At 37.2% G+C, this 22,687-nt stretch overlaps 1 protein-coding gene and 1 long non-coding RNA gene across 4 annotated transcripts in view; both read right to left on the bottom strand.

Annotated features, from left to right (window-relative positions):
• DDX10 (DEAD-box helicase 10) overlaps positions 1–22,687 on the bottom strand; it is a 276,993-nt gene that overhangs the window by 24,890 nt on the left and 229,416 nt on the right. For all 3 annotated transcript variants that reach the window (XM_032285659.1, XM_032285658.1, XM_032285660.1), the window contains one exon: positions 6,636–6,775. In XM_032285659.1, coding sequence (XP_032141550.1) covers positions 6,636–6,775 — 140 coding nt within the window. The remainder of the gene's footprint in view (positions 1–6,635; positions 6,776–22,687) is intronic.
• On the bottom strand, positions 16,763–19,539 carry LOC116556342. Its single transcript, XR_004270950.1, has 2 exons — positions 17,398–19,539; positions 16,763–17,364 (listed from the first exon to the last, which is right to left on the bottom strand). It is a non-coding gene; the product is annotated as an uncharacterized LOC116556342 (long non-coding RNA).

Genomic DNA, 22,687 nt, shown 5'->3' on the forward strand with positions numbered 1-22,687 from the left:
ATCTACAAAGAACTAAAATAGATTTACAAGAAAAAAAAAAAAAAAACCCATTCGAAAGTGGGCAAAGGATATGAACAGACTCTTTTCAAAAGAAGACATATATGAGGCCAACAAACATATGAAAAAATGCTCATTATCACTGAGTATTAGAGAAATGCAAATCAAAACTACATTGAGATACCACCACATGTCAGTTAGAATGGCAATCATTAAAAAATCTGGAGACAACAGGTGTTGGAGAGGATGTGGAGAAATAAGAACACTTTTACACTACTGGTGGGAGTGTAAACTAGTTCAACCATTGTGGAAGACAGTGTGGTGCTTCCTCAAGGACCTAGAAATAGAAATTCTGTTTGACCCTGCAATCCCATTACTGGGTATATACTCAAAGGATTATAAATTATTCTATTATAAAGACACATGCACACGTATGTTCACATCGGCACTGTTTACAATAGCAAAGACCTGGAACCAACCCAAATGCCCATTGATGACAGACTGGACAAGGAAAATGTGGCACATATACACCATGGAATACTACGCAGCCATAAAAAACGATGAGTTCGTGTCCTTTGCAGGGACATGGATGAACCTGGAAACCATCATTCTCAGCAAACTGACACAAGAACAGAAAATCAAATACTGCATGTTCTCACTCACAGGCAGGTGTTGAACAATGAGAACACATGGACTCAGGGAGGGGAGCATCACACACTGGGGTCTGTTGCGGGGGTGCCAAGGGAGGGACAGCTGAGGGGTGCGGAGGTTGGGGACGGATAACATAGGGAGAAATGTTAGATGTAGGTGAGGGGGGATGGAGGCAGCAAACCACATTGCCATGTGTGCACCTATGAAACAATCCTGCATGATCTGCACGTGTACCCCAGAACCTAAAGTGCAATTTAAAAAAATCAATAAAACAAAAATGATTAAAAAAAAAAAAAAAAAAAGAACAGCTAATTATGTTAGATGTGGAATAGTTTCCTCTGTAAAGGAAAAGGTATCTATCCATATAGAAATTATCATGTCTAAATGAGGACAATAGCCTTAGTACAAATTATAGATGTAATTGGTCTTATGTGTCCTAGAATAATCTACCAAATACTCTACCATGTAAGAATTCTTCCTTATAAAGCTACCTGCCTTGGAGAACACAGTCTGCAAAGGAAAGATTGATATAAGGTAGTAAGAGTCTAGTCATCATCTTTCTTTTTTCTTTTCTTTTTTTTTTTTTGTTTGAAAAAGGTTAACATTATAAATATTAGAAACTTAATTTGACTGGATAATAAATATCTGGAACATCCAGCTGTTTCTTTTTCACTGTATTTAATACTTGGCAAATTTTCACATCATTAACAATTCACACAAAGATGGCCAAAAACCAAATATGATAAATGCTACTAGATATATAAAAATTAATCTTACATGCTCAGGGTGAAGTCTCTCAGCTTGTGAAGCACAGCAAAAAGAAACAATTTTGCTGAAAGATGAGTTTAATTGGAATATGGTTAAAGATACTCATCTCACTTCAGAGGCCACACTTTTTAGAAGTGCAATTTACCTTCCTCCCTGCTCAGTTAACATTTATACCTATGTCCGATTTACTGTAGACATCACTGCCTTCAGGAAGCTCCTTGATTCACCAGGCCTAGATTAGGCCTGTCACATATGCGGTCACCATATTCATTCGCTATCAGCTCCACTTTCCACCGCCTCCCCCGAGTGCACAAGCCACAGCACTCATCCATCACACTGCTGTATAATTGCTTACTTAGCTACCGGTAACCTCCACTGAACAAAAAGCTTTGTGAAAGCAGGAAAGATATTTTTCCTGTTTAATGTTTAATCCTCTGTACCTGCACTCACTATGCCTGACCCATGACAGACACTAAAACATTTTTATTTAAAAGAATGGATGGAAGAAATATTATAATTCAGAGACTAACAGATCGAGTGGGTATTTTTAACTCTTAAGTAAAATACCATTTAAATAATACACAAGATTCTTATTCTATTTCTTGGCACCCCACATAGAAGCTTTTAAAAATATTTTTATTGTGAGCATGGTCTAACTTCATCATACAGACTATATGAAATAAAAAATCATTTTTGAGCCCAAAGGCAATTACAGTATCTGAGGTCTTTGTTCCTCAAAAGGCACAAAACTCTTTCAAAACTTAGTGGAGATAAAAACACAGGATTCTGTGCAGTTCCCAGCACACCAATAAACTCAATGAATGTCACAAAGCCCATTGAAACAGAGAGCTGGGTTTCCCACCAAGTTGTTGTGTCTTCAACAATAACAACAACAATAAATCCTAACATATATTAATTCTACCTATGTTAATTCCACGTTTTCAAAGGAAGAATGAGAGGTGAAAGTCACAGGGCATAACACAGCCTAGACCAACAGATAAGATGGATAAAGATGAGCAAGAAAGCCAGAGAACATCAAAGCAAGCTCTCCCTTCCACACCTGTTGTCAAAAATAGCACATGAAATCCTAAATCCTTAAAATGGAGTTTGGACCTCTGGCCCCAACTACTTCTGTGCTATGGGTAGATTAGCTGCTCCCCTGTTCCACAGGTCTGTTTTTTAGGATAAATCAATTATTCATGGCAGCATTCTTAAAGCTCATTAAAAGTCACTCAAAGTCAAGTAATTTCCATTGTTCCTGAAACCATATTATAAGCAAGATCTCTTTTGGTCATGCTAATTCAACTGAGTTGAATCCACATCAGGACCCTTTTGAAATCTCAGTGCTAGAGATAACAATTCTGATCATTCTAGAGGGTCAAAGGTGGTTTAAATTCTATTGCAGCTATGTACTGAACTAAGAAAGAAGACAGAAGTACAAACTCTTTAAAACCCCCAGAGGGGGAATGACTGACCCGAGATTCTGTCATTCTCCAACAGTCTGGCTCTCCATTGCCTAGTTCCAACTGACAGTGTCTTTCCATGTGAGAAACAGAAGTGTTACTCGTGCTGAATATTTATGCATGTCAATAATGTGAAGGAAAAAGAAACAGAGGAAACTTTCAAAGAAACTAGATCACACTAGTTAGTTTGGGACTAATAGCTACCTTCTAATTGGTCTATCTAGTCCCATAAGAGTGAACTCATCCCTGAAAATGCTAAGTGCATAGCCAGAGAATAACCTACTGAGAGATGTGATGATGTCCAAGAGGCCGGAGTACGAGCCACTGCCTCAATTCCGAGTAGACGGGTAGAGGCAGCACAGCAAGTAAGACCTGTGAGCATGCCGGGAGGGTCCACTAAAGTGGACACCACAGGATCTTAGCACATAGTCATACAGCTTATGAGAAGCAAAGAAAAAGATGTAGTCAAACTGGAAGAATTCTAGTACATACAATCTTCCAAATACATTTTCTTTATCCAAAACAATATGGTTTTGTTTACATACATCTTGATTCACTGCCATGGAGGTAAAGAAACCACAGAAAGGGGAGAAAAATGGACATTAAAGTATAAATAGAAACTACAGATGTAGGCTACTACTTATAATTTACTCCAAATCCTGCCTTCTAGTCCAGGAATGGCAAATAGGTTTTACCTTCTGTACCAATTCCACCTGCTTGATGGAGACTGTGTTGAGGACCGCTTAGGCCAAATGGAAATGAATAAGAAAAAGCCTACTTTGAATGAAGGACAGGGGAAACTAAGCACCAGTAATATGTATCTGCCATCTGGGGTCTATTCCAGCTGTTCTCAACTGTGGGCAATTTTTCTCCCTCAGAGATACCTGACAATGTCTAAAGACATTTTTAGTTGTCCCAAATGGGTGGGACTGCTATTGGTGGAGGCCAGGAATGATGCTCAACACCATCCCCAAACAAAAAATTATCTGGGCCACCATACAAATAATGCTGCGGGTGGGAAACCATAGTTTAGTCAAGACTACCTTATGGTTAGTCCATGGACCCAGGTCTTTAGTCAAGTGACATTAGTCTGAGCTACCTCTCTTAACACCAGGGTAATTCTATGCAACCTAATTGGGATTCTAGAACTAGGGAATTAGTTTAATTTATAAAGATCATACAGATCTGTCCTTAACTTTCATTGTGATCACGTCTGTTATTTTAGCCCTTAAAGCCTTGGTTTTCTCATCTATAAGAAGGACGCTGTAAGAAGACAATTACACGATCTCCGTGTTCACAGGCCAAAACAAAAAACCTGCTAGGAAGCTACAGGAATGTATGTATTATACATGCTACAGGAATAAAATTCCTTGTCAGTAATCAAGCACTTATTGATATCCTCTTCTTCAACAAAGACAATTTCTTGTCAGCTTAAAACAAGTTGACCAATCCTAGTCTCCATTAATGCAGACTTATTGGCTGTGCCTGAAATTAAAATGGTTTTAATTTTCATATAATGCTTGAATACTTTCCATCTGAACCCTGTATTTAAGATGCTTTGGCATCTCTCAAAGTATTCCTACTTTCTTGTTCATCACCATTACACTATATGAACTCGGCTTCTTCCAACTTTCCATCTATATTCTGTCACCTCTTATATCAGTTAAGCTATTAACGTTAGGACCAATGATATAGCCTCTTATGATTACATTTCTTTTTTAACCCTGTAAATCTCCTTCATCAATCAATTAACCAATTCAAACATCCAGAGACTAACAGATCAAGTGGGTATTTTTAATTCTTAATATTAGAGTTAACATCGTGCCATGCCATTAATATTAAGGGTAAGAACTGAAGCTAGAGCAGTTAAGTGATGGTACAAAAAAAAAAAAAAAAGATGTAAAGACAATTTCTAGGCACAAAACACTTACAACTAATTAACAGATGAAACACATGAGCTACTAGAGAACAAGTTATATTAGCTAGGTGATAGCATGGAAATGTTACTATAAGGGTAAGAAATGGCAGAAGAATGAAATGAAATGTCTGCTGTACACAGATGAAAGATGACCCAGAAACTATCATTAAAAATGTTAGGGAAAAAAATCCATATAAATCAGATGCAGAAGGTCTGCTGACATCCTGCCACAGGTTTCAAAGGTTAACTCTATCTTTTAAAGATATATTAGACACACACGCAAAATATGGCTGCAGAACTGTAAGAACCAATTAATGTTCCCTTCAGACAGTCAAGTTACATGGAAACACTTGGAAAACAATGATTGAAAGTCATGTATTTTATACTAAATCACGTCCACCAAAATCAGACCCTATAAACCATTCCAAAAGAGGTGCATTTATAAAGAAACACAAGGGGCAGCAAACCCAACCCCAATGGGGTTCATCTAATGGTCTCAGACACATACACCAAGGAACTCAAGAGTGTATACATCTACTCCTAGAGGTCAAGAGATCGAGACCATCCTGGCCAACACGGTGAAATCCCATCTCTACTAAAAATACAAATATTAGCTGGGCGTGGTGGTGTGAGCCTGTAGTCCCAGCTATTTGTTAGGCTTAGGTAGAAGAATCGCTTGAACCCAGGAGGCAGAGGCTGCAGTGAGCTGAGATTGCACCATTGCACTCCAGCCTGAAGATAGAGCAAGACTCCATCTCAAAAAAAAAAAAAAAAGATTCAAATGAAGAGTGACTCTGTCTCCTTACAGCAATTTCACCTAAGAAAATCTTTAAGATCTTTTCATAATGTTCTTGTTTAAAACAAATTATAGCTCTCCATGTCCTATTTCTCTAAGTCCAAACTCCCTGTGCTAGCACTTCAAGGATTCCCCCAAGCTTCCAGTTTCCTTTAATCATATTAACTCTATCTGTCATTAGTACCTCCCTTCTGTAAAGAAGCTCATTTAGATTGAGCATGAAGTTTAACATTCTCAACTTTTAAATCAATGGACTCTTAATGTAATCTAACACATAGTACTCTGAAAACAAATGCTGAGCAAGTCATACTATTCATCACATTTCAATTGTTTCTGGCAATGGTAGCAAATAGATAATAGCAAATAGGCAGATTTTAAAGTGAAGGAATTTGTCAAGGGTTGTTTCTGTACAAGTTTTCCTTGACTGATTGATTGATTGATTGATTGACGTAGATTTGGGGTCTCACTTTGTTGATCAGGCTGCTCTCAAACTCCTGACTTTAAGCAATCTTCTCGCTTCAGCCTCTCAAAGTGTTGGGATTACAGATATGAGCCACGGTGCCCAGCCCCTCCAGTATTTTGTTATTTAATTCCATATAAAATAACATGGAATAATGTTCTGCAGTTCTTTGAAAATGGGAAAAAAAAAAAAAAAAAAAAAAAACATAAAACCCTAACTGTTTGCACAGAACATATCTTTAGTGCATCAAATACTTAGGCATAAAGGACTCAGAATACAAGAAAAAAAAGAATAAAGAAAGAAAAAATACAACTCATATATCAGACTTATATCTGTTAATAGGGATTACAGAAATAATAATAATAAAAAAAAGGCCCTAACATGATCAGAAAAGCATATTTCTAGAACAACCTGAAGCAAAGAGTAAAAAATAGCAGCAGGATTTCCAGGAATATAAGTAAAGGTACCAAACAAACAAAAAAACACACTCTCAGTTTAGAACTCTTAGTAATGTATTTCAGATTCATTAAAAGATTCATATGAGTATTGAGAATATATTTCACACCAATGGTAAAAACATACCTAGTTTTGTTTTCCGTATCTTCGCTATCTGAATCTTCGGAGCTTCTATACTTATCTGGATCTGGGAGTGTGCTTGGATCAAATCCATCATCATCATCATCATCACTCCAATCCAGAAAGGCTTCCTCTTCATCTTTGGCCTAAAAATAATAATAATAATAATAATAATAATAATAATAATAAGGGAAACTGTAGTTGCAGAAGTCAGTTGATAAACAATCAGGTTTTATTTCCAGGCCCAAATGGATACCCCTCTAATTGACATCCTTAGATTAGAAGCTTTCTGTTCTGATGAAGGCCTTTATGTGACTTTCAGAACCACATCATTTGCTAAGAGAATGAAAATCCTTATCATTTCAAAAAAAAAGATTCAGAAAACAAATCACTATTAAGTCCTTTAAACACAATACAGTAGAAAATTGTCTATTTTATAATGTCCATGTAACTCAACTCAATTATCAATGGAATAAAGGCCAGGTGCTGCTGAGGTGCTGAGTAGCTGGGCATGCTCCTGTCACCCCAGCTACTCAGGAGGAGGCAAGGGGATTGCTTGAGCCCATGAGTTTGAGGCAGTAGTACACAATGATCGCCTGTGAATAGCCACTGCACACCAGCCTGGGCAACATCTCTAAAACAAAATAAAAATAAAGAAATAGCATATAAAGTTGTTTTAGTGCTCCTGTCCACACATGTCAGTTTCAAAACTACCAAAAATATTAGGTGAAAATATAAAAGACCAGAAGCAAGAGTACAGTAACATTTGTCTGATTTTATGACCATAATAGTTTAAGTCTTAAAAAACTATTAGATCTATTAGCTAGGCGTGGTGGCATGTGTCTGTAGTCCTGGCTACTCCAGGGGCTGAGGCCAGAAGATCTATTGCGTCAGAAGGCTGAGGCTCGAGTGAGCCATGATTACACCACTGCATGTCAGCCTGGGTGACAGAGCAAGACCCTGTCTCTTAAAAACAGAACAACAACAGCAATCAGATCTGTACAAGCTTATTTGCAGTGATGGGTCTTCCAAATTCAAATGCAAGTGCAAAGTCACGAAGAGCATGGGAAAAGGGGTGAAACACCAAGAAATGGGAAAAGTAATAATGCATGGGAGGGAACGTATGGAAGCTGAGATCTATTCAGTTTCATGAAAGCAGGTAGGCAAGTGGGCTTTTATGTTTTTAATTTTTGGTGGTTATTTTTGTCGAAAACCAAAATAACGCAATGTTAAACTTACTATACATTTATGTTATGAACATCACATAACAAATTCATTTCTGGTAGACTGGTTTTGTCAACTACTAGATAAACTGAAACAATCACTGGCCCGTGCATTTAACAGAAAATTATAAGTAGGACTAAAAAAAACTTAAGGGTTTCTTTCAGTTGCCATCTTTACAATTCTTCATATCAAATAATACAAACTTCAATTATTCTATATGATTCTTCTGATTTCAAATGATTAATGATCATTCCCAGAAACTGAATAAGAATTCAGAATAGCATAGCAATGACTATGCTAGCACTATTATGCTATTCACTATTAAAGTACTCTAATGTTTTTTGATAACCTCTATACATAAGAAAATGAGAATCAGTCACCACTGCAAAAGTCCCTTATTGCTCTCCTGGTGAGGCTCTCATAAAAAAAATAAAAGGTCTGGAAAGAAATTGGGGGGAGAGGGACTAGAAGCATTAAGCAGCACGCTTGACAGCATATTTCATTGTTTATTTGAAAATAATCAAAGATACCAACAAAAATTGGATGTCACCATAAACTCAAGAATACTAATCTCCTGAGTTATAAGATATTTCTAATTTTCCAGTCTGATGCTCTTAAAGGAATGTGCTGTCTCATAGTGGAGGCAGAGCAGACTCAAAACAGTTCTAAACATTTTGGTCTCAGGACTCCTTTACACCTAAAAAGAATGGAGGAGGCCAAAGAGCTTTAGTTAATGTGGGAAAGATCTACTGACATTTATTATATTAGAAATTAAAAATAAGAATTAAAATACATATATATTAATTCAATAAACTCGCTATGTATTAACATAAAATATATTTTATGAAAAATAGCTGTAATTTCCTAAAGAATTTTTAAATTTTTCATACATTTTTGCAAGTCTCTTTAATGTCTGGCTTAAGTGAAGACAGCTGAATTCTCAAATCTGCTCTGCATTCATTGTTGCAATATTGTTGTGGTTGAAGTATATAAAGAAAACCTGGCCTCTCATATATAGATTTTGGGTAAAGGAAGAGCAATTAAACCTTTTCAGAAAACTGCAGTTATTCTGTTGATTTCATAACAAATGTTGATATATAATAGCTTCTTAAAAACTAGTTGCGATATGAAAACTGAAACCGTATCAATGAACTTTTTGTACTTTGTTATATTAAAATCCATTGGTCTACCTTGCACTTTGAATGGATATTTAGCCAATGATTTCATAACATCATACATTGGTCACTTTGAAAATAATTGTTCACTGAATTACATACATTACATTTATGCAAATCTCCAAATGTTGACATACTTCATTACAAAAGTTTTTTTTCTTTTTTCTTTTTTTTTGTTTGAGGAAGAGTCTCACTCTCTTGCCCAGGCTGGAGTGCAGTGGCTCGATCTCAGCTCACTACAACTTCCACCTCCCGGATTCAATCAATTTTCCTGCCTCAGTCTCTTAAATAGCTGGGATTACAGGCGCACACCATCACACCCAGCTAATTTTTGTATTTTTAGTGGAGACGGGGTTTCACCATGGTGGTCAGGCTGGTCTTGAACTCCTAACCTTGTGATCTGCTTGCCTCATCTGCCCAAAGTGCTGGGATTATAGGCATGAGCCACCGTGCCCAGTCTACAAAATGCTTTTTTAAAGTCGCATTTGTTAAACATCACCATCAATGTCTTTCTTTTTAGTATTGGGAAGCAGCTGTTGGTGGTTACAAATTTTCCAAAGTCAAATAATAAGAAATACTGGTTAATATAAGTTTTCCAAAATTCTTGTTTTCCTGAAAGGTCAAATGATACCATCAGAAACAAATACTTTCAGTTGTTTTCCTTGAAGGGTAAGCAAGTATCATTTTCCTACAGCAGCTTTTACAATTTTTCGTTTATCACAACAATTGACTAGAATATATCTAGGAATGGTTTTGTGTTCATATTTCTTGGGACTCTGCAAGCTTCTTAAATCTGTAAATAACGTTTTTCACTAAATATGGGGAGTTTCCAGCTGTTATTCCCGCAAATATTTTTATATCTCTTTTTCACCTCTCCTTTCAGGATTGCAAGCTCATGTTTATTGGACTACTTCACAGGTTTCATAGGTTCTGTTCCTTTCTCTTTGATCATTTTTTTTCCATTCTTCATACAGGGCAATTTCTACTCAGTGTTCAGGTTTGCTGTTCCTTTCTTCTGACATTGCCAAATTGCTTTTGAGCCCACCTGGCAATTTTTTTAATTTCAGTAACTGTACTTTTCAGCTCTAGGATTTCCAGGTTTGTTTGTTTAATGGTTATCATTTCTCTGCTCAGATCATTTTTTCATTTATTGATACCATATTTTCCTTTAATTCTTTGAATATATTTAAAATAGCTGCTTTGAAGTCTTTGCTAAATTCAAACCTGAGCTAAGAGCCAACTTCTACTGATTGCATTTTTCTGGGTAGAGATCACACTTTTCTGTTTAATTCCATGTAGAAAATTTTTAATTTTTATAGTAAACTAGAGATTATAGATAACATAATACAGAAACACTAGATTCTATCATGTTTTCTGAGGACAATTGAATTTGTATTCTAACAGGTAGGTACCTTGCCTGGATTAAAACTGCAGACTCTAATCCATAGTAAGGAGCTGCTTATATGTGTTTTGATCTTGTGGCTTCTAGTTTCCTAAGGGTCTCCCCTGAGCCTGTACAATGTGGCACTTAGGCCAAGAACTGAGGCAGAGTTGGGCTTATCCTCCCTACGTCTGCCTCTGGAGATTCCTCTAATTTCCAGATGCTCTGCTGGCTTTGCGATATGTACTCTGACACTTTGAGCAGAATACATCATTCAACTGTATTAATATATAATGCCACCATTTACTATGCTTAGTATTACAAAGCAAGTAACCCTCACAAAATATGTAAAATTCAGTAAGACAATTTGATAGTAAAACTTAATATAAATACTTTAATTCAATATTCCAATATAAATGTTTATTTACATTGGGGTATAAAAAACCCTAATTCAAAGCAATAAAAATTTACTTTCAAATGGATAAAATCCTATTTGGATTTGTTTTAATGTGACTCTTGTAACTGACAACATCCAGGCCTTCTGACCTACAAAATGATTGCAACGTTCATACTATACCATATTGTCTGTGGTGCATTACAGTCAATTCATGACAATGACCAATAAAATGTGTAATGCCTGTATTATGGAAAGTATAATGTGACTAATACCCTTTATTAGTCATTTACAACAGAAGTCACTAAGTTAAAAATAATATCACCATAATGAAAACATTCTAAAGTATTAGGTCTTTTCAGCAAAGCCTAGATGTATGTACTTTCTAGCCATATATGATAAGAAAATGGACATTCTTAGCTGCTCTGTCTCTATCTTTGATTTCAAGAGTCATTTAAGAGATAATTTACAAAAATGGGATTGTGAAAGAAAAATAGTGACCGCAAAGTCATTAAGCCAAAGGGAAGACAAGCTAGGAACTGTGTCAGGCAACCCTGTCTATTTCATTCCTAAATAAGATAGCTACAAAAGCTACGTATCTCCCTCACGATTTGCCCACAAGGATATTAGTGTAGACAAAGGACAGACAGAACTCAAAGTCATCCCTCTGCTCATGTGAGACAAATCCTTATCTGATTGCTTCTTCTGCCCTATTGTTTCACTAAAGCCAGACTAAGGCATAAGTGACTATTCCTCTACCTCTGTCTCACATATAAATTGTGTATTTAGTAAGCGGCTAATCAGACACTCAAAAGAATGCAACTGTTTGTCTCTTATCTACCTATGACCTGGAAGCCCCCTCCCTGCTTCAAGCTGTCCTGCCTTTCCGGACTGAACCAATGTACGCATCTTACACATACTGATTGATGTCTTATGTCTCCCTCAAATGTATAAAACCAAGCTGTGCCCCGACCACCTTCGGGACCTCCTGAGTCTGTGTCATGGGTGTATCCTGTAACATTCGCAAAATAAACTTTCAGAATTGGTCGAGATTTGTCTCAGATATTTTGGGCTCACAGAACCATCCTCATTTTTTACTTTATTTTGACTTATTTTCATGAGTCAGACAAATATGCTCTGACCTATCTATCACCTCACAACTGTCTGGAAATGCAGGACAATGAAAGCAGGGAGGGGGCTTCCAGGTCATAGGTACCTAAGAGACAAACAGTTGCATTCTTTTGAGTCTCTGTTTAGCCTCTTACTAAATACACAATTTGCACGTAAGGCAGAGTTAGAGGAATAGTCACTTATCCCTTAATCTAGCTTAGTGAAACAATAGGGCAGAGGAAGCAATCACGTAAGCATTTGTCTCATATGAGCAGAGGGATGACTTTGAGTTCTGTCTGTCCTTCGTCCAGACAGGCTCTACTGTTATGACCTAATCATCTCTCAAAAGCTAAAGAGCATATTCCAAAATTAGAAGGATCTTCAGAACTTGGAATATTCATTTAACAACTGTTTATTGCACACTTACCGGGTGCTGAGCATTGGTATAAAGGAAGAATGTAATCTGAGACACAGCATGCCAGTAAAGGACTCTGATTCAGCATTTTAACCTTAAGACTTTTAGCAAAATGAAATTTCTTCTAAGGCGGCTTTGCACAAAATTCATTCTTCTTCCTAAATTGCTTACTCACTTGCTTTCTTAATATATGAATATTTTACAGAGCCCTGCGGGATACTGATGATACTACAATTTCATAATACCCTATTAAATAATGGTACATCTTATTGATCATCTTTATTTCTTGTCTTTTCTGAGAAATGTTACACTAAATAAGATAGTAAGTAACATAAAAATTACAATTCCAGTTCACTATTTTTCTTATAATAATGAACTTTAATATGAGACAAGTCACAAGACACTAATTTGACTTCTGCTCCACTGATGGCTAGTTGTGTGCCCTTAGGCAATTAACTCAGGAAGCTCCTGTTTCCTTATCAGCGTAATCTGAACACGGACATCTACCACTCAAGGTTGTTATGAGCACTGGAAGAGAAACGCATGTGATGATGCCTATACTAACATTTATCATAAACCCATGTGTGCACACCGGGAAAAGACATTCCAGCAGTTTGGCAGTCATATCCTTAAGGACCCTCCTGCTTTCTCTAAATTCTAACATAAGCAGAAATATGAAGTATTTGTATCATCTAAGGAAGCAGTGTATCCTACTATAAAAATAAAAAATATTATACACAAAAGAATCTAATACAAACTAAATAAATGATAAAGGCTCAAAGGAGTATAAATGTTAGAATGAACCACAGTTCCTGAGGAAGGTAAATAAAAGTACTACAAACAAGGCATTAATAGTAAATTGTTTGATGACGAATATAACTCAATAATAAAAAGGATTAATAAATACAAAAACATGGATAATATGATTTAGATCTGTGTCCCCACTCAAATCTAATGTTGAATTGTAATCCCCAATGCTGGAGGTGGAGCCTAATGGGGGGTAATTGGGTATCACAAGGTAGATTTCTCATGAATGGTTTAGTACCGTCCCCTTCCATCCCCTTGGTACTGTCTTTGCAATATGTGGTAGTTTAGAAGCATTTGTCACTCTCCCCACTCTCTCTTATTCCTGCTCCATGCCTTCTGCCATGACTGGAAGCTTCTTTGAGGCCGCCCCAGAAGCAGATGCCATTATGCTTCCTGTATAGCCTACAGAACCATGAGCCAATTACCCAGTCTCAGGTATTTATAGTAATGCAAGGACAGCCTAATATAATGGATGAATCTCAAATGCATCTTGCTAAACCCCAAAAGACACACCCCAAAGGCTACATATTAGATGACTCAATTGATAAGAAATTCCAGAAAAAGCACACTTATCGGTACAGAAAACAGGTCAGTAGGAGGCAGCAACAGGACATTTTTGAGGTGATGAAGCTACACTGCATCTTTGATTATGATGGATGCATCACTGTGCATTTGTCAAAACCCATAGAAGTGAATCACAAACAGTGAATTGTATTGTAAGATTTTTAAAAAAAGGACACCCTCATAGAATATTTTAATGACATTTAAAAGTATTCACAATGGCTGGGCACGGTGGCTCACGCCTGTAATCCCAGCACTTTGGGAGGCCGAGGTGGGTGGATCACAAGGTCAAGAGATCGAGACCATCCTGGTCAACATGGTGAAACCCCGTCTCTACTAAAACTACAAAAAATTAGCTGGGCATGGTGGCGCGTGCCTGTAATCCCAGCTACTCAGGAGGCTGAGGCAGGAGAATTGCCTGAACCCAGGAGGCGGAGGTTGCGGTGAGCCGAAATCGCGCCATTGCACTCCAGCCTGGGCAACAAGAGTGAAACTCCGTCTCAAAAAAAAAAAGTATTCACAATGGGTTAGTAGAATATAAAGAACGTAACTATAAAACACATATATAGAGAAAACTTCAGGTGGTGGGATTTGATCACAGGACTTTCCCCCCTCCTTTTAAACAATCTAATAGAACTTTAAAATAAATAATATTTTTGAAATTAAAGAGATTAAACTCTTTTTAAACTCTAAAAGATCTCTATATGGAATCTATTATGATAACAGGTTCAGGAGAGCTTTAGATTAGGAGTTCTTAACCTGAGGTTCCTGGAAGCCACAAAACCACTGAAACAATATGAAAAGTATATAATAAATAAACATAACACATTTTGTGGAGAGAGTAGAGCCATAACTTTCAAATAGTCTATAGGCAGCCAGCAACCCCCAGTTACAACTGCTTGGCGCTGAACTATAAGAACATAGGTCTCAAATTAGATTATCCTGAGCTTTAAGATCATTCATCCCTGAAAGCCTTGAACATGTTTTAGGTTTCAGCCGCCTGGTGACACACGCCAGTCTTAGGATATTTAGAAGCAGAAAAACAGAACGAAAGCGCAAATGCAACATTTTTTAAGGGCCAAAGTTCCTAACATTTCAATAATTCGTAAAACAGCCATGGAATGAGTGGGCTCATGTATCTCTGTGGCACATGGCTACACTTTCAATCTTTGGCCAAAACTGTCACATCTCAGGGGAAAAGAAAAACCTCAAAGCGGCTAGTTGAGATCTATCTTCAGAGAAATAAACAGAGGAGATGGGTTTTCAGTCATGGACATGTTTGGTCTACTACATTCTTCATGGTTTGTTCCATCAATTTATCATCACTTCTCTAAGTGGGAACCCAATCCATTTCTTTCAGTTAGCTATTGAAAAACTGCTTTTTACAGGTATTAAAACTGGCTCAATATATGGTGAAAAATAAATAGCAATTTAAAATCAGAAATGAACTGAATGAATTCAGGTTTTAACAAACATATATGAATGAATCCAGTAGAATGTGAAAATCCATTAACCAAGTGCATTCAAAAAGGCAGAAACACTGAACAGTGGGAAAAACAGTCCTACAAATGTAAAAATTATAAACCATGACAGAGTATCTTGCCCAAAAAATGTCACCTTGATACCACTGAATGAAATGTCATTGAATGAACATTTCCAACCAAAACCATTGTTTTCCTTTAGCATTTTGTAAAGAGGCCTCAGTCACTTCTGCTGAAACCACCCCACTCTAATAGAGCAGGATCATTTCCAAGTCACCGGGTTTAAATAAAATGTCCATTTATAAAAAGAAATCAGAGCAAAAAAATTTTTTTTTCTTTTTCCTCCATCCCATTCCCAATATTATAATACCAATGACTCAAGGTAAGTGGAACAAAACAAAAACCTTAAAATTAAAGAGTACTTTGATTTGGAAAATAGGCAGTCTTCAAAAAGTTAATCATCAAGTTCTCATACAACCCAGCAACTACAATCCTAGCCAAGAGAACTGAATACACATTCACAGAAAAACCTGCACATAAATGTTCATAGCAACATTACTTATAATAGTCAAAAAGTGGAAACAATATAAATGTCCTATAAACGGCGACTGGATAAATAAAATGTAGGCTACCCATACAAAGGAAAAAAATTATCTCTTGGTATCTGTTGGGGATTGGTTCTAGGACCCTTTATAGTCATCCCTCAACATCCGTGGTTGGTTAGAATCAAAAAAATTCATGGGGGCTGAAGTCCCTGATATGAAATGGTACAGTATTTGCATATAACCTATGCATATCATCCCATATACTTTGTCATCTCTAGATTACTTATAACACTTAATGTATTATAAATGCTATGTAAACAGTTCTTATACTGTATTGTTTAGGACATAATGACAAGAAGTAGTCTGTGTACATTCAGTACAGATACAATTTTTTTCAACTATTTTTCATTCATGTTTGGTTGAATCCATGGATGAGGGATTCACAGATATATGGAAAGCCAACTGTATGGTCAATGAAAGAAATGGAGTCCCGATACATGCTACAACATGGATGAACCTTGAAATCATTATGTTCAGTGAAAGAAGCCCATTGCAAAGGACCACATATTGTATGAATTGTCTTATATGAAATGCCCGGAATATGCAGATCATGAAGACAGAAGGTAGATTAGTAGTTGCCAAGAATGAGGCGATGTGGGAGTGAAATGGAACCAAAGGGTACTAGGTTCCTTTTGGGGGTGTCAAGATGTTCGGAAATTAGATAGTGGTGCTGGTGGTGGCACAACTTTATGAATATTAAAAGCCACAGAACTTTATGTCTTCAAAGACATCAGAATTGTATGTCTTTTGTAGACATGTATTCAATTCTTTTATTATATACCTGGGATTGTAGTTGCTGGGTTGTATGGTAACTCTATGACTAACTTTTTGAAGACTGCCTGTTTTCCAAAGCAATCTTTAGTTTTACAATATATAAATTATCATGATTTTAAAAATAAAAAATTAAAGGTTACTTAATTTTTAATGTAAAGATGCAAAATGTTTTTACGTTCTACTTTTAACAGAAAGTATTATTAATATCTTTCTTTTTTAGAAAGTATTATTTAATAATGTAAAAATTCTCTTTAATTTCTCTGAAATGGTCAATCCAGTTGTACATTAAGAGAAAAATTAGAAAGGAAGGGAAGAGGAAGAGATAGCATGTTAGCATAAATTTAAAAACTCAGACTTAATAAGTTCATGAACACTTCCTGATTTCAAATCCCATCACTGCCAGAGACACTGAAGAGATTATACTTACTTAAATTTTAAAAAGTGAATATTCAATAAGAGAAAAAAAATCTTTTAACTTTTTGGCTTAAAGCAGGGTAAAGGCTATAACCATAGAAAGTGTTAATACTACCATTACACAAATTCAGATTTGAAAACTGAGACTTAAAGGGGCCAAATAACCTTCTCAATGAAGCAGTTTATAGGGTCGGAAAGAAATCCCAGTATGTTTCACTCCAAAGTCCAAAGTCCAACCTCTTCCCATATGTCATGAAGATCCAACTTCACTTTTGAGAAATCCAAAGGTATGTCAGCTCAGAATTCTGGGTTCAGTTATTGTTATGGCTCGAACATAGCTAGTAGGCATGAAGTTTTGTGCCGAAAGCCTCTAGCCACAATCATTACTGCACACCTTTAACTCCTCACCACAATCATTACTGCACACCTTTAACTCCTCATTTACATTGCTGTTTAGATACATTCTGTAGCCTTAAAAGAAACATTTCATGAGTTACAGCCCTGGGTGTCAATCAACCTCCAGAAAATTCTTTGTTGGGGACTCCATTCTTGATACTGGTCTCATGAAAACTGGTCATGTGAGTAACAAACAGAGCTTAAAAGAAGAGGTAGGACAGACTAGAAATCGGACACTATGAAAATCCGATGTTATGCCTGAGTGGCATCTTTCTACAACAAAGAACAATGCAGTCCTTTCACTATTCTGTCGAGTATTCATGAAGTTATCCGCAAGTTGTACCGGCTGTTTAAATTATTTCATAAATGCCCACAGACAGTTTTGCTCTGGCTCTTTCAGAATCCAACATTACTGATTATATTTTAAGATATTTAATACATTTCCATAATGACTTTTTTAATACCCTAGATATCAAAATCCCTATACATAGGTGGTAAAACATTTTGGTTATTCCCAATGAAATATTTGTGCCTTTCAGATATTTGTGCTGACTGGCCTATCTTTCCTTTTGTTTATAATTCTGATAGGAGCCACAGAGGAAAAATTTCTTAGAGAAGCTGCTTATTAGCAAGTTAAATATTTAAGACTACAGCATGTTTATGAGCTTCCAGTTTATTCAGAGCAAAGGGATGCTTTCTGAAGTCTTTATTTGTAGACACACTCCAACAGAACCCCAGAATGTTCACAAAACTACAAAATCTGTACTCTAGGATGCAGGGTAAAGTATCTCAGGAGACATATGTAGGCTCATATATACTGCTTACAGTTTTAGTCTTCGTAATAAATTCCATAATGAAAAGTTAGCTACACATATGGAAGCTAAACTTTAAATCATGTAAATATCTTCTAATATAAATCTTAGAAAGAATGTGCTTGTCTCTCTTGGTCTAGAAATCTAGGATTACGATTAGCTTGTGCATTAAATTCATGCAACAAATATTTACTGAATACTTACTATGCATGATGGACACATGGTAAGCGACTCTGGGGGATACAAAGAAAAACCAAATCTGTTCCCTGCTCTAAAAATGCTTCCATACAAACACAGTCAATAACATAGGGGCATGTATTATTCTAAATGAGGGAGGATGTTCTACAGGAGAAACTACACAATTAAAGTACTAGGGAGGCGAGTTTAACAGAAGGCTAGTTCTGGCACTGGGACAGGGTGGAAGTGGTGGCAGATATTAGGCAAGACTTCATGAAGGAGATGCCATTTCAATTATGCTCAGGGTAAACGGGGATTGGAACATGTAGAAGTGATGAGGAGGGCATTTAAGTGATGGCACAGCATAAACAAAGACACAGGACACGAACTGTGTAGACACATACAAGGTAGATACTAGAAACATAACTAGTGAAGGTACCAAGTCCCTCTTCTTTTAAGCAGAGACAGTCCCTTCCCAGAGTACACAGCTTGGGAAGCAGGATTTTAACTCCCACAGGCTCTCTCAACCAGGTACTATTCCACTGCTAACCTGATAACCATATGGTGCTGGTAGTTACTTCTGCTAAATCTTGGGTCCACCCCTCCAGTTGTGCAACTTTAGGTAAATCACAACCTTACTGTACCAGAGATTCATTATCTGGAATAAAACAGCATCAATAACTAAGTAATGACTCTAAAGCCTAATGAGAAAATAAATATAAAGTGTCTTATACTAAGCTTGGCTAATGTAGGCACTCAATCAGTGACAGCAGAAGCAGTTGTTTATGTCAGCAGAAGAAGGCAGAGGACTTTAAATGTTCTAGAAAGATGGACTAGACCTGGAATTCTGAGCTCACATATCTTTGGATTTCTTAGTAGTCAAAATATCTATACTAGGGGGCCATTATTTTAGCCAGGTATGTTAGGCCATTCTTGCATTGCCATAAAGAAATACCTGAGACTGGGTAATTTCTAAGAAAAGGGATTTAATTGGCTGACAGTTCTGCAGGCTATACAGGAAGCATTGCACTGGATCTGCTCAGCTTCCAGTGAGGCCTCAGGAAGCTTAACAATCACAGTGGAAGACAAAGGGAGAGCCAGTGTCTCACATGGCAAGAAGAAGAGATGGAGTTTCACTCTTCCTGTCCAGGCTGGAGTGCAATGGCACAATCTCAGCTCACTGCTATCTCCCCATCCCGGGTCCAAGTGATTCTCCTGCCTCAGCCTCCCAAGTAGCTTAGATTACAGGCAGGTGTCACCATGCCCAGCTAATTTTTTTGTATTTAGTAGAGATGGGGTTTAGTAGAGATGCCTGGCATGGTACTACATATTGCTAAACAGCCAGGTCTCATGAAAACTCACTGACTATTACAAGGACAGTGCCAAGCCATGAGAGATCTGCCCCTGTGTCCCAAACACCTCCCACAGCCCCCACCTCCAACATTGGCAATTACAATTCAATATGAGATGGGGTGGAGACATATATTCGAACTACATCACCAGGTAAAGGTAAAGTTTAGGATGACAAAATAATTCTAATATTGCTGTGCATGTCTTTATGTTGATACAAAGGTACCAACAATCATAGGAACAGATTTCCTTTTATTCTAATATTATCTTTTACTATTTTATTTTCTTTTTACAAAAAAAAGTGGTAACCGTGCATGCTTTTAAATGTTCCTAATGTGTAAATGTAAACAGGTGGCGACACCATATATCTCCATTTCTTTTGAAATTCAGAAGTATGGGAACTAGTATATTCAATATATTTCTGAGATCTCTGTAATTGGTTTTAAAATCTATCTACAGGCATCACAGATTTCATCCCAAGATTATAATGTTAAGAAATGCCAATTGGAAAAAATCAAAACAATTTATAACTTTACGCAGGGGGGAGGAACAAAAAACAATAAAGATAGTTCCAGAACAATACTGCAGAGAAAAGGGATTGATATAAACCAGTGCATTTGTAGGATCAGAAACTAGAGGCAGTTGAAAAGTGAGAAAGTAAGAATAAATTAGAGATTGAGAAACATCAGGGGACGGGAAGCTGCAGCTGAAATTCTGAACTTTTTTGTGCTCAATGAGCACGTGAGAATACTAGGATTTCTGGTGGCTTCCGTGAAGAGACTCATACACACAGTTCATATTTTGTATGACTCCCACGGAAACGTGTACACATTAATTAACTGGCATGCTGTTTCTTCTATTAATCTGCCTTTTGTCAGCTGACTTTCAATAAACCCAGAAGGCAAAGGGGAAGTTCTCTATTTGCCCCTACACTTTTGGCACCGTGAGAAGGATGCCGAAGTCCTTCTGCTCTTCTGGAAGCCACATTCAAGGGAACCTAGAGGCTGTCAAGCGAGCAAGAGGATGAGTGTTTCTTACCAGTCAGGCTCCCAGTCTCTGTATATGGAATCTGGTTGAGTGGGTGGTAAAAATCTCTACTTATCTTTTTTTTTCCTCTCCAAATTTTTGATTAATGGGAGAAAATTATTTGTATGACCTGACTTAGGTGTAGAAATCCTGGGTGTATTTTCAACACAAATACTCATATTTTCTGAACCTTTTTCTCCCAGAAATAGCCTTTTTTCTGCTCTTTCTGTGTCATTTGTTACAAAGCGTCCCTCTTATTTTACAGCCTTGAGAGCTTGCTTTGTGACAAACGGGAATACCTGCTCTTGGTTTTCACCATCTAGGGGACATGATTTTCGGGTCATGTCTGGTGGCCAGCCTGAAAAGATTGGGAACCTGAGACATGTAACATATTAAGCAGCCTATTCATCGTTCTGAATGTGTCACGCTCTCAGGAGAGTTTATCTTCAGTCCCATCCATAATGGGCTTTTGTCACCTCGATTCTTGCTGTCTGGTTAGTCCTGGGAAGGTCCAATCCCAGAACGGCCTACTCAGTGTCTGTGACAGGGCAGCCCTTCACAAATTTGTGGGATACTGGAGGCACTGTATGCACAAATGCTATCCTTGACTTCTGTGGCAACAAGAATTGTTTTCTTTCTTTGCCTATGTCAGGGAGTGAATTTTTTGGAGGATCATGGGCACTATCTCCTCTATACCCTGTCTAGAAACAGCTTTTGCTTATATAGTTAAATTTTATCCTAAACTTTATGGGCTTTCCATGAAGAGGCTTACTGGACTGAGTTGCTACTAGAATAATACACCATTGGAAATCCTGATTGTCAGCAGCTGGTAGATGGCTCCTTTGCATTAGAAAGACTTCTGTATTTGAAAAAGACTTTGGAGAACTCACATTCCAAGCAGTTGCCTTATTTGTATTTATGGGAGGATCCAACTGAAAGAAAGACATATATTAGTGCCATGGCTAGCCTTAGATTGTCTCTTAAAAAGAAAAAAGAAAGCAGAGATCAGATTTAAAATAAAGTTAAAATCCTATGTATGTTCAAACTGCCTGCCTCGGGTTCCCTGCAGGATTTGTAAAAAAAAAGGTCACTCCACCTTGTAGTCTAGTAGTTAAAATTCTACACTTTCACTTTGGCAGCCTAAAAGTCTGATTCCTGCCAAGGAACCAGTCCCTTGGAGACGTAAATCCTTTAACACAAAAGGAAAGAAAAAATAAACATTTATTTTTAAAATGGGTTTGATATTTGTGTGAGTCAACTTTTTGGGTACCCATTTGTTATTGATCCTTTTCCCTTCCATGGACAGCTTTTGACTTCCTATCTCACTAACTGCCTTCTTTAATCTTCCATCTATGGGGCACACAGTCGTCAGGCCTTTGTGTGTAGAAAGTCAGCTGGAAAGGTGAGACCCTAGAGAATATCGCCAAGCAGAAACATGGGTTGTCCCCTGCTTGCAGCTAGTGAAACTCTGCTTTCTTTGAGCTGTCTTTGGAGGTGGTCCTGGATCTTGTGAGGCCTGTGTTGCGCTTCTTTGGAGATAATTTGTGCTTCCTTGGTTAAGTCATAAAAGATTTATTCGTTTTGGTCCTGAGACACTTGGAAGGTACCTTCAGTTTAAAGAAGTTAAAAAGCCAGGAATAATTAGCTGTTTGAGCTAAAGTCTAATAAATTTTTTAAAAAGCTTTTTAAAGAGCTCTATGGTCAGAAGTCAGTTTAATTAAAAGCTTATATTTGGATTACCATCTTTTATCTTTAAAAAAGTCTTTCTACTTTTTCTTAATGGATCCTGCTCCCTCCCCTGGCCCCCCACCCAAGTCGACTGCAACACTTAGTTTCTCAGTCTTCTAGTCCAGGCCAGACAATGTCACTATCATGTAAGGATTATGTGTGTACCAAGCATTCAGTACAAGGAAGGCACTCCATAAAAATTATCTTTCTTTCCCATCAGAGAAGCAA

The sequence above is a fragment of the Sapajus apella genome, unplaced genomic scaffold (genome assembly GCF_009761245.1).
Source record: "Sapajus apella isolate SASKATOON/1434 unplaced genomic scaffold, GSC_monkey_1.0 scaffold16, whole genome shotgun sequence".
NCBI classification, from domain to species: Eukaryota; Metazoa; Chordata; class Mammalia; order Primates; family Cebidae; genus Sapajus; species Sapajus apella.